General features: G+C 41.6%; 1 protein-coding gene across 4 annotated transcripts in view; it reads right to left on the bottom strand.

Annotated features, from left to right (window-relative positions):
• The window catches only part of GUCY1A1 (guanylate cyclase 1 soluble subunit alpha 1), a 42,196-nt gene that overhangs the window by 11,985 nt on the left and 14,259 nt on the right, over nt 1-15,952 (bottom strand). For 3 of the 4 annotated variants that reach the window (XM_077300034.1, XM_077300036.1, XM_077300035.1), the window contains exons 2-4: nt 6,253-6,662; nt 2,361-2,422; nt 1,441-1,499 (exon numbers count right to left, since the gene is read on the bottom strand). In XM_077300034.1, coding sequence (XP_077156149.1) covers nt 1,441-1,499; nt 2,361-2,422; nt 6,253-6,489 — 358 coding nt within the window. In that variant the 5' untranslated portion in view covers nt 6,490-6,662. The remainder of the gene's footprint in view (nt 1-1,440; nt 1,500-2,360; nt 2,423-6,252; nt 6,663-15,952) is intronic. The other variant, XM_077300037.1, reaches the window with a different exon arrangement.

Genomic DNA, 15,952 nt, shown 5'->3' on the forward strand with positions numbered 1-15,952 from the left:
GAGCCATTTCACAGGTTGACTTCCAAGTAGGGAGAAGCAAAACTGACTGGTGAAATGGCTGCCAGCCATATAAATCGAACAGCAAAGTGGGTCTGCTGATCAACTGTTAGGCGAGCCTTTGAATCTGTCTGCTTCATTCCCCCAGGTTTGAAGCTGCCAGCCATTTAACCCTTCCCAGGTGACCCCCCTCCTTTCTCTCTCTCAGCTATGGTATGCCATGGCCGGGAGAAATGGATATCCAAACTGACCAGTTTGGTGCAGTTTTGGCTCAATTTGGGGTTTGGGGGTCTCCCCTGGACCCTGAACCAAGACAGAATTTTTAGGTTTGTGCCTATCTCCAATAATCTGTAGGGGGAAAGTGGCATACAAGGAACTATTTAACCCCTCATCTGCCAGCCAGATTTCCCCTGCAACTCACAGCCATAGCATGACAAAACAATTTATCTTATACAATAGCTGATAAATCCTAAGAACACTTTCCAGGGAGTAAGCCCCACTGAATAAACCTAGTGGGGAGGGGAAGCATTAAGCAATCCTCCATCTTCTACTTCTTCACTGCAAATCATTTCTGCTGCTTTCCAAATCATTCTTAAGCACCTGCCAGGATTTCCAAATTGGCAGAACAAGAAGTAGATTCCAAAGAAAGAATTTAAAAGAATGAAAAGGAAAAAAGGAGTTGGCAGCGGCTAAGTGCAAGCAACATCCCACGTAGCAGTCTCTATCACAATAGATTGTGCTTGCTCATAATAGAGACATAACTCTCACTACTGCAATAAAGGGCAACAGATCACATTTTCTCAGCAACTAAATATTGTGATGGAGGGATACAATTTTGCTGCAGTGCAATTATCTGCTTTCCCAAAGGTTTTTTGGTCCTGTAACAAAAACTAATCAACCATTTTCCATTTATTGCACTAGAAAACATTTGCTTATATTTCTGGTTTCTCATTCAGGGGTTGTCGAGGGCCGCAGTTTGACTACCCCTGTTAGATGAAACAAGTTAAATTCATCCAATATGTGAGGACTATAAAGCTAGCAATGAAGATAACATCTCTTACTGTGTTCTCTAAGCTGTGAGCTATTGAAACTAGGGCAATCAATACTAATGTCCCCTTTATTTTTTATATTTATATACTGCCCTCCCTTGTGGCTCAGAGCAGTTTACTTCAGTTGCTTTTGGTTTTGCTCATTCTGCATGGCGGTAGCCATGCTGGGCCACCACCAGTGTGTTCCTGCGGAGCTGCATGCTCTGCAGCATTCTGTGTCCCTGTGGGGACACATTTCAGCACCGGATCTGCTCAGATCCTTGCCTGTTCAGATGCATCCCTTTCTACTGGACACGTATCACACTCTTTCTGTTTGCTGTGTAGAATCTAATCCATTTTCAGTGCATAAGAAGAAAAAAGCTGTAGTACTTGATGTCCACAGATATAACATTACCTGATGCATTTGCATGAATAGTGATCAGCTTTTCAAAATCTTCACCTTCCCCGGAATTCCTACAAACAATGCAAAACAAAACTTTAAAATGATTAAGTCTGTATACAACTACCTAAAGAGATGCTTAATTACTAATCTAATTAGTAATTCAAATTATCCAAAGATTATTTATTTATTATTTATTATACGGCATGTGCATAATATAACTAGATGACAGATTGTCTGGTTGCCAGGAAAGAGATGTTTGGGGGTGGCTTACCATTGCCTGCCCCTGCATCATGACCCTGGGATTCCTTGGAGGTTGCCCTTTCAAGTGGTAGCCAACCCTGCTTAGCTTCTGATATGAGGGGATCAGGCTTGCCTGGGTTATCCAGGTCAGATATTACTTGAAGAAATGAGTATTTCTTCATGAAAACTCTTACCCTGCCACAAATTTAGTTAGTCTTTAATGGGCTCTTGGAGTCTTACTCTTTTCTACTGCCGCAGATAGACTAACATGGCTACCCATCTTGATCTAATCAGATAAAGAAACTATCAAATTTACAATGTTGTTATTTGCCAGAAATAATCTTATATCCTTTTAAAACTTAGAAATCATGGTATTTGTTCTTATAAGCCAATACTAGAATTATGTCAAAATGGGTATCTCTGCTCCGCATATCAATCTGCTAATCAATCTATCAATCAACTGGCTGCAACTTTTCACCACCAGAAATTATTAGCAGACCTGCTTAGGATGGCTCTCTCAGCCTCTTGAAAACTGGTTCTTAAATAGAGTTAAACTCAATTATAAAGTTTCAACAAAATAAAATATGTGAGCAGAACATCAGGGCCACGTCTGCTGTACCGTAGTTCTTAGCTAAATACATGATGCTTGTTGTACTTATTTGATGCTAAAATCATACATTTACTTAACTAACCTGATTTCTTGTATTTTATGTTTTGATAGTGTTCTCTGCAGTGCAAGATATAACCTTTCATACTGTAATAAGAAAATACATGTTAATGAAAATGATAGTTTTAGAGTCTAAGAATTGGAACAGATGTATTAGCACTCAAAAAATACTTTTAGATATTTCAAAAATATTACTTTTAAACAATGGATGGACAAAATCCAAACACTGTTGAGTTTCTGTTTTTTCTCCTGTGGCAGACATTTCTATACATTAAATCCATACCACATATTAATTAGAAAGTATGTAAAATGCACATGCCCCAATGCAAAGAAATGTATGCATGGCACAAATGCTTTTCCCGAGGAGACAGCCAGGTTTCTTAAAGCTACGAGCTGATACATGGCCTAATCAAGAAGGTTAGAAGGAGAAGAGTTGGTTTTTATATGCCGGTTTTCTCTTCCAGGAGTCTGAAAGAGGCTTACAATCACCTTCTCTTTCCTCTTCCTACAACAGACATCCTGTGAGGTAGCTGATGCTGAGAGAGCCCTGATATTACTGCTCAGTCAGAACAGTTCTATCAGTGCTGTGATAAGCCAAGGTCACCCAGCTGGCTGCATGTGGAGGAGTGGGGAATTAAACCCAACTTGCCAGAATAGAAACAGCCACTCTTAACCACTACACCAGGAATACCATAAAACTATCATAGTTTTAGCCAGGCAGCTATCATGCTGCTTTCTGCAGCCTGCCCTCATTTCGGTCAGCTAGATGGCATGGTTGGGGGAGGGGGACAGCACAACCCATAGTTAGTAGCTCCAATGTGGTTTACATTGCCTGCTTTAAAAGGAGGGGACTAGAGGCGGGCTGGGAATACAGAGATGTCTTTAGGAAGGTTCATATTAGTAGGGCTTCTTGCCATGTTACTGCACTGTGTCTATTCGTGATCATCGCATCTTCCTTTTGGTTTACTCTCTGTGAAATTTGGCCACATTTTTCATGATGTCTGTATCAAGATGCAAAAACCCTAAATACCCAACTCAATGTTTTAGCAGAACAGGCATCCTGGAAACACTGGTTTCAATTATTTTTTTATACCAAGTTTGGACATGTGGTTAGTTTTGTTGTAAGTCACTGAGAAATTTGTGGACAGCTGTTTAATGCAAGGAAGGAAGATTATAATGCCTCAAGAAAAATGTATTCCTCAGGAAGCTTATGCTTTATATTCAAAATAAAAAGAACTGGATAAGTGTTCTACATTATTAAAGCAAGATTTGATTAATACTCATATCTAAATAGAAACAACATGCACAGGGCTTCCCATCTCCTCTACAACCCTTTTAAAAAACAAATAAATAAGCAAACAAAAATCCACATGCACTTACTGGTATCTAGAATCTCATCAAATGCTGTTCTGGACCACACTATGCTCTCTCTTGATCCTTCCACATAACCTCCTACTGACGTCAATGGAAGCAACATGTGCTGATCTGGGACACGATAGTGACCCTCTCAGATTTGGAGTTTTCCATTTGGAAAATGAGTAACATAAACTGGGTGACAAACTGCCAAGCGGGCAAGGGTTAGAATTATCAGGTTTTGAACAAATCCAAGACCATTTAAGGAGACAGATGCAACTAAGTGTCAATTTTTCATGAACAACACAATCAGCACTCATGCAAACAATCTAGTGTCATTCTTCCTATAGGAAATGGGTACTGTCTCTTTCCTGTCTTAGGATTGGAGCTAGCCACCCACTTTTTCATGTGGAACACATCTTCTGCAGCACCCCCTGAAATGGATGTGACTACAGAGAGCACGTCTGAAGAGGCAGGGAGTTGGCTGGTGGAGGAGGCCAAGGCCACAGTTGAGGCAGTGGCCATGAAGCTGCCAGGGCACTGCCTGTGCCGCGCCCCAATGCCCTGCCGGTCCCCAACCTCAGAAAGGTTGGGGACCACTGCTCTACAGGCCAACCATGAAGATGCCAGGGGGCCAAGCCACCACCCACACAACCTCCACAAGCCGAGGAGGTGGCCACAAAGCCGCCAGGGGCCTGGCCGCAACCTGTGCAGCTGGAGGAGGCCAGGGCCCTCCTGCCACAAGAGGCAGGGAGAGAGGGAGGGAGGAAGGAGTCTGAATGTGCGTGTTTGTGTGCCTGAGAGAAAGGGAAAGGGGAGGAACCAGGGAGAATGTTGGGGAAGCAAGAGGGAAGAAGGGGGAGGGGAGAGGGAATGAGTCTGCATGTGTGTGTGTATGTGTGTGTCTGACAGGGAGGGACCAAGGAGCCCCAGAGCAGGTATGTACTATCACAATGGTCTAGAAAACACTGGAAACTTTATGGCAATTCCTAAAGCAGAATGACATGACTTCTGGGTTTTCGCAGGAGTGATGCAATAACATTGTGCCAATGGCGGGTTTAAAATTTATTTTTCTCTCACCTGTGGGCCTCCTCACAACCATGGAAAGAGCAATTAGCAGAAAACACCTTACCTGTTATATTTTTAATCTAGTAGTCCTCAAAGGACCTAGAGTGGTACACATGATTTGCCTCTCCCCAATTCACAATAGCCCCCCAAAACTTTGACTGGACCAAAGTCATCCAGCAAAGTTCTAACTCCCACTAAATGGGCCTAAGAACACTATGGGTCTTATTCCAACATTTTAATTCATACTGATCTGCCCTTTTTATATCAATTTATCAAATTGATATTTATATGACAGTTACTTACTCAGGTAAATGTAATGCCAACAAATTTATGACTACAATTAAATCTCAGAACTTGTGTCTCCTGTGTTGTGCTAACATCAAGAGCTAACCACAAAGTATCAAAGGGGTGAGTACATGGCACTAAACTAAAAATAAATCCCACCTATCAAAGTACAAAGCTTTAATATGGCAAAAAATGGAAAGCAAGCACACTTATTTGGTATAGGACTGAAGACAACCCACCTACATTTAAGCCACAGAGCCACCATATCTAAAAGTAAACTGTGATAACAGGACTGTGACTGGGGGCTCCTGATACATTGATTTCAGTTGAAAAATCCACATGCTGCATCTCCATAGACCTGTGTGAAGTAAAAAATATTCCGTATCCTCATGGTTCTTCCTATACCACCACAATGTTTGGAAACCTGGAGCCATGTACATGAGGCCTATCTAAGTTCTTCCTCTTTTCTTCCCCACCAAGTGACAAATAGGTGGCAAAGATGTATGTGACTGATCTGCCTCACACATCAATGTTACCGCAATGCCCTTGGAAGCAGATCCAGCACTGCTGCCATAATATAAAAAGGGGCCTCATTGATAAAGCACAATTGATTGTCCCGGTTTAATTTGTTTAATTTGTTTATACTCTGCCATTCTTCTCAGTGGGGACTCAAAAGGAGCTTACATCTTTCTTTTCTCCATTTTATCCTCCAAACAATCCCAAGAGTATATGACTGGCCCAAGGTCACCGAGCAAGCTTCCATGATAGAGTGGGTCTCCCAGTACCGCACTCTAACCACTATACCACATTGGCGCTCTGGATGCTGCCATGAGCCCAATGGCACAATATAGTCTGTGCCATTAGAAATATTCATATACTGAGTTGCCAGTCTCTGTAAATTATGAAAAGTTAATGCAAACTAAATTAAATAAAAATATCATACTTGGCTGTCTTCATCATGCTTAGCTTCCTTTCACTGAACATGGAAATAGTAATGAAATAAATACTGATGTTGACAAGCAACAGAATTAGACAGAACTGGAAATGGAAACAGATGACTGTTTCCCCTTTCCAAAAAAAAAGGATTGCAAGGGGATACAAGAAGCACTAATTTAAGCAGCCATAACCTTAGTATCCAAATCACTGTTTCAAAGGCATTATTTAAAAAATCACCCAGTGATTTTTAATTTCTTTTATCAAAACATATTTACCTCAGGAAAGATAAGTTTGCAGATGCTCTCAGCTAAAGTGTGCAGATACACTTTGCTCCTGCTGGTTTTTCTTTGTGGAAGAGTATCTTTTTCTCTACAGATTGGCAAAGTAGATTTGGAGCTATTTGGCACCTCTGCACAGTCCTCTTCATGTTCATCTGAAACGCCGCTTTGGCTCAGTAAAGAGAAAGGACACTCGCCAGTGATCTTCAGGTCTTTCAGTTTAGTACAAAACATACTGCACAAATCCTTTTGCACTGAAGCTGTGAGAGCCCTACTGTGTATTGAGCATATCTGTTCTGCTAACCAAAAGGCTGCAGCAGCTACCAGCAGCTACCAGCAGCAGTTGCTGTGGAAAGATTATCTCTAGTAGCAAAATCAACTTGAGGAACAACTGTAGGTTTTTACACCTGCAATAGAAGTGAAAAAGAAAAAAGAAGGGAAACATAAATCACTTTACTACATACTTGTTTGATTTAATTTAACTCAAGGTTTATTGAATTTCCAAAAAGCAAGCATTCTTAATACACTGGGCTCAGTCCTCTGAAGGACACACAATTTCACTGCTGACCTACTGATCAAGAATTATATGAACTGTTTCAAATATACAGAGTAGAACTGCAGAAAAATATTATCCTTTAAAGTTATACAGATACTAACACTATGGTAGATTAATCTGCATGACGTATCTCACAAAAAGCATACCTGCATCAGTCTTGTACTTCAGGCTGAGAAAGAACAGGATTCGTAAAAAAATATTAATGCTGCCAGGCCTTTAGTGGCTCCAGGCCTCCATGGTCATTGCTCTGGGCTCAGAGCAGTTCCTAGTCTTCACTGTAGCCCCTGCCAGGCCCAGAGCAGCTAGATGACTCTGACGAATGACACAGGAGGTATGATGCATTCTCTGCATTTGCACATAGAATGCTCCTTTTAAATCCTCCTCCAAAATAAACTGCCTAATATATTAAAATTTTCCAATTTTATGCAAACTGGGGGGGGGGGGAAGTCTGCAGAGAAATCTGTTTTGTGTCAGTGTGGCCCAATCCACAGATTTAGATATCTACAAACTGGGCCACACATGTCTATTAGAATATGAAATCATATGGACTTATTGTATTCTCTCACTTCCACTGCTGAATGCATACAAGAAATCCCCTGAAGGTTTGCTGGTGAGATTTTAATTCCCTTGAAGTCTCTGGTACAATGCTAATTGACTTTCAAAGACTGTAAACAGATTTCCATTTGGGTTTTGTTCAGAAACTGTAATGTGTTTGTGAGTGACAGTGTGTATTTCTCACAGGGACTGTGCCAGTCTCTGTGCTGATTACAACATATCACAATGGACTAGTAGTATCAGCAGAGCTGCCTTAAGCAGGATGGCGGAAAACCAAAAGCAGCTGCATCGAATTGCTTGCTAAAAGGTACATCCCTCTTGGCCATGTCTCCCGACCTCAAGAGGAGCATAGGAGGGTATTGTTTTATTCATTGGGATTAAAGAGCGCCACTTGTGTATTTTAAAATTATTTTGGAAACCTGCAACAAAAATAGTTTTTTTTCTGCACTATAACTAATGTTTAGTCTTCTATATTCTTCCTAGTTTCTTCTCATGTCATTCTTTATATTCTGAAGCAAATGTGTTGAGCACAGACTGAACACGAGTGGATTGTGGCGTGGAGTTCACTTATGATGGTCACTCTTGAAATCAACTCCCTGTATCACTCATGAAAGAGACACAGGATAATAGCGATTCCAGTACTCATGGTGCAAAGTGATGGCTCTAAGAGTGAATTCTTACTTGACTATTTAAATGATAGCTCATTTTGATTATGATTCATTTGGGAATGAATGAATTAACAAATAATCAATAAGTCCTGGTTTCTGAGCTTTTGTATTCTCTGTGTTGCCTGTACTGTGGTGCCTCACTGACGGAAAGCTTCAGCGGTATCAACTTTCTATTATCTAGTGGTACTGCACAGGCATAATCTTATATCCCCTTTTCCTGACAACAACCTTTTCTTTATGTAAATCAGAAGTCTTCCTGATTAAACCAAACTATGCAGGTACACACACACACACAACTTCCAAATGTCCAACAGAACCCCTCTCCCCCCCCACACACACACAAATACATTTTTCATCCTGCTCTTAGCAACCCTATTCCTCTCCTTCTGCCACTGAAGTGTTCTTTGCACATTGATAGCAGCAGGTCCAGTCTAAAGATCAACACATCTCTCAAACCCTGCCAGCATTGGCCCAGGGGACAGCAAACAGGTATAACACCTTCCAAGCCTGTGTCTATATTCCTACAGCTGTCTCTGGAACTTAAGAGGCTTGGACTCTGCCAGCACTGGTACAATGAAAGGCAGGGAAGACTCAAAACACATCAGTATCCAAAGCACCCTTCTCCCATATGAACCCTGATAGGTACACAGAGGAAGAAAACCACACACACACACACATACCCTAAAGACAAGCTTGCACTCCAGCAGCAGTGAGGCAGCTCAGGTGGAGTGCAAGGAGCCAACCTCTCATACCTGACCTACTTTGGGTGATGAAACCTGCTGGTGTGCTTTAATTGCTGTATGTAAGGATGGAACATGTTGCCATTCTTACACCTTTAAGAACACAAAGAAACCATCATAGGCAAGGAGAACAGTTTTCAATTAGGCAGAACAAACAAAGTGGCTTTAATTATGCACTGTCATCCCTATAGTAGGGACTGACGTGCGGAGATGGTGCAAAACAAACCAGGATTATGACTGGACACTGTGTTCATAAATAATATGGAATAACAGATAAAACTAATTTTGGTTAATGTACCAACTTCACAACCTTTAATAATCTGTAAACCGCTCAAGGAGTGGTATAAATAATTCGCTAAGACTAAGGGGGGCCCATATCCAGCCGGTACTGAGACAGCTGCATTGATTGCCAGTCTTGGCACGGATCAGATACAAGGTTTTGGTGTAACCTTTAAGGCTATTCACGGCTTGGGCCCTGCTCTCCTTATGCCCCCCACAGGGCACTTCGCTTTGCAAGTGCTAATCTACTAGGGGTCCCTGGCCACAAAGAAGCATGCCTGGCCTCAACCCGGGCCGGGGACTTTTCGGTCCTGGCCCCAACCTGGTGGAATGAGCTCTCAGGAGACCTAAGGGCCCTAATGGAGATATCAGAAATCTGCAGGGCCTGCAAAAATGGACCTCTTCTGCCAGGTCTTTGGTTGAGGTCAAAGCCAGGAACAACAGGGGACCCTCCTCAGGCTATGCAGTAACATCCAGAATACCCCACCCAATAACGATTTATTCAAAGTGTGAGCTTTCGAGTGCATGCACACTTTCTCATACAAAATTAATTAATATAATGGCTTTTGCTGTGAAGGAAAAAAAGAATAAATTCTTCTCTCCCATCCAGGGAAAACTGGCAAAAAGGATCCATTTAGGAATGTTAGAAGAAGAGCACCTGGAATTCTGCATGAAGTAGCAAAAACTGCTCTGACAGCCAAGGCAAGGAAGAGTTGAAAAGACAATAACCCTGAGAAGTCTCAGTATTGCAATGGGTGGCAATGCAGATGAATTTTAGGTATGGGGGGATTGCCATTTAATCCTGTCTGATTAAAATAAAGAAAAACACAACACAAAAAAATAAAAAACCTGCAATGCATCAGACTGACAACATCATCTGCATTCTCTGTAAAAACTGGGTGAACAATTGCCATTCATTCAGGACTAAGCAGCCAACACTGAAGCAATCTAACACAGTCTGCACATCATTTCATGGGACATTTCACTCAAAAGTACACATTTCCTATGAACTTTCAAGCATAAGGACATTTATATAAAGCACAGTAAAAACACACAGTCCTGCAAAACTGAGCTGTTGAGATGGCACAGTCTAAATACTTAAATATTGGCAGGGGAGATTAAACACAGGAAACAGATACTTATAATTTTTTTAGAATCTGTTTCTAATGTTAACAAAACAAAGCACAGCTAACCTTCTTGGTGAAACAAACACTTGTATGTATTTAAGAGAACAAAACCATACAAGGAACTCAGTAAAAACAAACTGATACTTACTTACAATATATAAACAAAGTTGCCTAAAGTTGCCTAACTTTATATGCCAACAGTAAATAGAAAATATGCTTGTCCACGGGATCTCATTATTACACACCAGACAGAGTAGGAGATGGAGGAAGAAAATGGAAGATGGGATATTATTTGTGAGTTAAATTAAGATCACAAGTGAACAAATGACTGCAAAATATGGATCCAGTACATCTATATTTTACCAGTTTAACCTTCACTTTTTAAAACAAGCATTCTTACTAATGCTTAATATTACCTGCATGTAAACTCAAGGAAACAACCCAGTACAAACGAAGAAAAATGGATCTCAATTTAGAACACATTGTTACAAATCACATTGCTGGACCCACATTTTTTTTCTGGTAGCAAGAAAGAGAGGAAGGTATCCCTTTTGACCACAAAGAATATACTTGGGGTCATGGAATTTTTATGGACAAAAGTCATGTAGGACAGGAGCTTTAGTAAGAAAGGGAATTGGCTTAGATTTAACAAAAAAACTGGCTGAATCTACTCTACAGAACTCTCAAAGAAAATGGTCCAATTGTCTCCATTAAAATAGGATGCACTGTTTTCAGCATGCAGGATAGATTAACCCTTCTCATTCTTTTTTAGTACAGCTCCTACATAGCTTTCTAATTTCCAGATCACACAATGCCCAGCATAGACCGTTTATGCACTGGGAACTTCATTGCCCCAGCTCCCATGCAGGAGCACAAATTGAGGGCCAGTGAGGCACACCAGACCAAATGCTCCCCCGTGTGGGTGAAGGAAGAGGTGGGGCACCCTCCCATGAATAAAACTCCAGCCTGCAGCTCGGCATGAAACCTCCAGTGCATAAATGGTCATAGCCTTCTTCTGTCTGTTTCAGTAGTGTAAACACTGGTTGCATCCAACCCATTGTGAGTTTAGCAAGAGCAACTAAGATTGAAAAAGTTGGCTGCATTCAACCCAATATGTTCTATAGTTCTGGATCTTCTGATCTTTAGTTGCTTCTTGCAGAACTTGACCACTGCCTCTCTTGGACTTCACTACTCACCTCTTGCCTTTTTGGACTGACAGCCAGCACTCTAGACCAGTGGTCCGCAACCTTTTTTAGGCTGCGGACCAGTGGGTGTGGGAGGGCGATCCGGTGGCCACGCATGCGTGGTCGCACATGCACAAATGTGCATGCACGGCCACACATGCACAAGCGCGCATGCGCAGCCAGGCCACATGTACGCATTTGTGTCATGCGCAGCCGCAAACATGCATGCATGAAACGGCTGTGCATGTGCATTTGCAGCTGCGCATGCGGCTGCACTTCCCTCCCCCCCTACTCCCGCAAAAAGAAGCTTGCGTCCTGGGGGGGAGCGGGGAGAGGGAGCCACAGCCCGGCCCCGGGCCGCAGCCTGGTGGCTGGGGACCACCGGTCTAGACCACTGAACTGGATTGTGTGGGTACCAATACCACTTTCTTCCATAGAGTGTCAACTTTATTTAACCTTTTTTTAAAAGGCCACAAACCTCCCCATCCAACTTTTCAATTTGCATGTCTGATAATTTCAAACATATTTGAAATAAACCTTTGACTACTCTTCTGTGAGTGGCTAGTTCTCTAGTTCTTTTCTTTTTGTTGTTGTTGGGTAAGGGAGTTCTTACTGCCCGTCTGGATATGATACATTTAATTAACCTGTTAAAATTTAAGAAAGTGGCAGGACCGGATACATTGCCCCCTGAAATCTTCAAGGCATTGGTGGTCAACATTTCTTTCAGCTCTATTCACAGTGGTCAACAGATACAGCCTGATATCTAATTCCTGGACTAATGCAATACTGTTTTCAACTATTGGCCCATTAGTTTTTTTTCAATAACTAGGAAGATGAATGCCAGATGGAAGGAAACAGAGACCATATAGTGCATAAGAGAAAGATTTGGCACATTTTGATCTAGATGACGAGACCCAGAAGTTACACCACACTGTTCTAGGATTCAGGGGAAATTCTTATGTCATTCTGTCATGAAGGTTTTTTTTCTCTTCATTTTTTACCCTACATGTACAAAATAGGGGCCAGGATTGGGGCATTACCAGCAGAAGGTCTTCTGCAAAAGCAGGAGATCTGGCAATCCAACTGCCACCTTCTACCTGTTCTCATGCTTAGAATGGTATTCTTTGCATTGACCAAGGACTGAGCCTTTTCCATCATGGCTCCCATTCTTTGGAATGTGCTCCCTATAAGAGGTGAGGAGTGCTCTGTCATTGGAGATCTTTAGCAGGTGCTTCAAACCCTGTTTGTTTGCTTATGGTCCTCACCAGGACAGCTTGGAGGGCCCATATCCAGCCTGTGCTGAGGCAGCTGCATTGGTTACTGGTTGCTGCCTGGATCCGGTTTAAGGTGCTGGTTCTTACCTTTAAAGCCCTCTACGGTCTGGGTCCCATATACCTGAGGGACTGCCTTTTGCCCTATGTCCCCCGCAAGGCCTTGCACTCTGTGGGGACAAATCTGTTGGTCATCCCCGGCCCCATGGAAGAGTGCCTGGCCTCAACCAGGGCCAAGGCCAGGGCCAGGGCCTTTTCATTCCTGGCCCCTACCTGGTGAAATGAGCTCCTGGAAGAGCTATGGGCCCTGCGTGAGCTTCCAGCATTCCGCAGGGCCTGCAAGATGGAGCTCTTCTACCAGGTCTATGGTTGAGGCTGGTGCGCGGAAGAAGATCTGGACCCCCCCTTGCCATTAAGCCCTATTGGGGCTATTAAGGGTGGATTACAGGGAGAGATCAGCCCCTCTGTCCACCCCAAGGTTTTTTTTAAAATAATGATTAGTATGGGGTTTTGGCTGCCAAATGAATAGGCGATTTTTAGTTGATTGGCTAGTTTGATTGAAATTGTTATTTATTTTATTGGGGTTTTTATGTATTAAGGTTTTATCTTGTTAGCCACGAGCTCTTGTGGGAGTGTAATAAATAAATAAATAAATAAACAAACAAACAAATAGGCATGCAATAGACTATGAATAGCAGGCATTTGGAGAGGGTTGTTTGGGATTTGTTATTTTATTTTGGTTTTAACTTGGGATATTTTAATTATTATTCTGCTGCTTTGACCTAAGAGAAAAATCAGGATAGAACATCTTAATAAATAAATACAACAAGGAATTTTGTGATACCAATATCAATCCTTCTGCTGTAAAAGCTCAGTCCTGCATCCCTTCCTCGGTTCACCCAGGTGTACCTGAAAGGTGCTAAGAAAGGTTGTGTGAGAAAAAGGGCTTGGATTTCCCCCTCATATATCAGTAGCTGCCACCTCTTAGACTCTGCCCTTTCTCCCATGATCTGAGCCATGAAGCACAGACGGGTGCCACAGGTATGCATGTCCACTCTTCCAAATTCCCTTGTTCCTGTCCTGTGAACTATCTGTAGACCAATCAAGGATTTCTGGTCTATGCATGGGCAAGCAGCCAGGCACCGTAGGTAAAATCTTTGACCACATTCTTTCTAAGGAAAAATATTGTTATTTATTAAAATACAATCTTGATTCACTAAAGCAAAAGAGTGTTGGAAACAAGATAATAAACCACTAAGAAAATTTGTACAATTAGTGGCGTGTCCTTGGCATTCCTTTCTGTGAAACAGACAAAAGTCCACAAACTTTGAATCAGATGCTGGTCAGGATAGGCTTCTCTTCATTTCTCCCTCCATTCTCCAGTTCTCAACTCACAACTCACATGACTTTTCATGGTGCGTCAGATCTTTTAACTCAACTGGCAGGACTTCACTTGACCTACACCGAAATAGGGCAGTCACCACCTGTGCTGACTTGTACCTTTCTCCAATTAAATTAAGGTTCACATCCCCAAATCTTTTATGATCCAACTCAGGATATCCAAATAATCATCTATCTTTCCCCTTCTTTGTCTCCATAAACAAAAACTTATCTCCTTCCAGTTTGATATCTGAGGGTTTATTGCTCCACTCCTAGGAAATAATTATTTTTGAGCTTTCAACCATTGCAGCAAAGAGTTGTCAAATGCAAGGATTTTCTGTAGCACCAGAATTCACATATATAGCCTTTCCCCATGCTTACAGGTTTTTTTTTAAAAATGATATAAATTAGGTAAGTGATAGGTAAACTTATTAAGTTATATACTAGGAAGCAAATTAATTTCCAGAAAACTGGGGTCTGGGATAATATTATTATAATTGTCTGGCAATGCTTATTTGGAGACAAGACAAAAAACAATTATGAGAAGAAACTTATAACTCTAGTTTTAACTCTGACTGTACATTGCAGGAAACAGGGAGAAGACTCTGGTGGGAAAGGAGCACTCCGTGCTAGAGGGAAGGAATTGTCAATGGGTGTTGGAAGTGACAGTGTAGAAGAAACAGACAGCTGATTCTGGAGCTGTCATGCCAGAAAAAACTGTTCTACCTAAACAATTCATTTTGTATCCTATGTATGTATTTGGTTGCTTTTAGTGTTTTGTTTTATATTTTAGTTAAGTTTCATTGGAAAATCTCAGCAGATACTTGGTTAGTAAATGCCACCAGGTACACTTAAAACGTTCTTGCTGTAGCCGTGTAAGACTGCTGGGGCCAAAGCAAGCTTTGTGCCAGCCATCAAGTGAATATCACAATGCTTACTCACATCAGGGACACTCTACTTCATCAGCCTTCTTCTCTGTAGGCTGATGTACTGTCAAAGCACAGGAAAGACTGCATCAACTGACTGCTTTAGCAACTTCTCTAAGGAATTAAAAGATGCACTCCAGCTTGGATGAATTCCTGTCTCAGGATGGAACAACGTGTCTGGTAATGGAATGTCTAGTAATTCTGGCTTTTGGTTTTTGTTAGCGTTTTGGACTTCTTCCTGAGCAGAAGCACACATTGGAAAGGAGAAGGAGGGGGATAAGTGATATTCCCACACTGATAGACCATGTCTGAGTATGATTATTTTTTAGTTTGTGCCAGAACATAAAGGATTTTAGAAACTTATTTTTTAAGTGGGAGAGTTCTTACTGAAATAAAACATCCAATTTTTCAGGAATGTTCTCACACAATGAAGAATCAGTGCTCAACAAAAACAACATTAGTACCAACTGTCTAAGAGGCATTAGCACCTCTCCCACTCCACAAAAGGCACAACATTCTTAAACCTTGCTTACAGCAGGAAATTAAATCCCATATTGTTAGGGATTCATCAAACTGACAGAAGAGACAGATCCAAACCAACAATGCACTAAAAGACACTCTTTCCTGAGAGCTGCTAAATCTTTACAACATAAAAAAATACAGATACTATATCCTTTGTGGGGAACTGGATGCTTTGGGAGTGTGGGGAATTTAGAGCAGAAATTGCTCCCTCAGCATCAAGTTATGACCCACATTCAAAGAGACATTGATGCTGCAGATAAAATGTTAACACTACATGTTGTGCAGCAGCAGAACCTGATTCTAATCCTGAATCAGAATCCCTCAATGGATAAAACCCTGAACAGAGTCCACTGATCTGAAGCCTGTATGACATCATTTAAATACATCCCCTCAAACAGCTAGCTGTCATGGGTATAGCCAGAAAAAGAGGAAGACAATTGCTAGACTAAAAAGAATCACTTCCTGTGGTACCTCCTTTCTATAGACATT

Source organism: Paroedura picta, chromosome 10, assembly GCF_049243985.1.
Source record: "Paroedura picta isolate Pp20150507F chromosome 10, Ppicta_v3.0, whole genome shotgun sequence".
In the NCBI taxonomy this organism is placed as follows: domain Eukaryota; kingdom Metazoa; phylum Chordata; class Lepidosauria; order Squamata; family Gekkonidae; genus Paroedura; species Paroedura picta.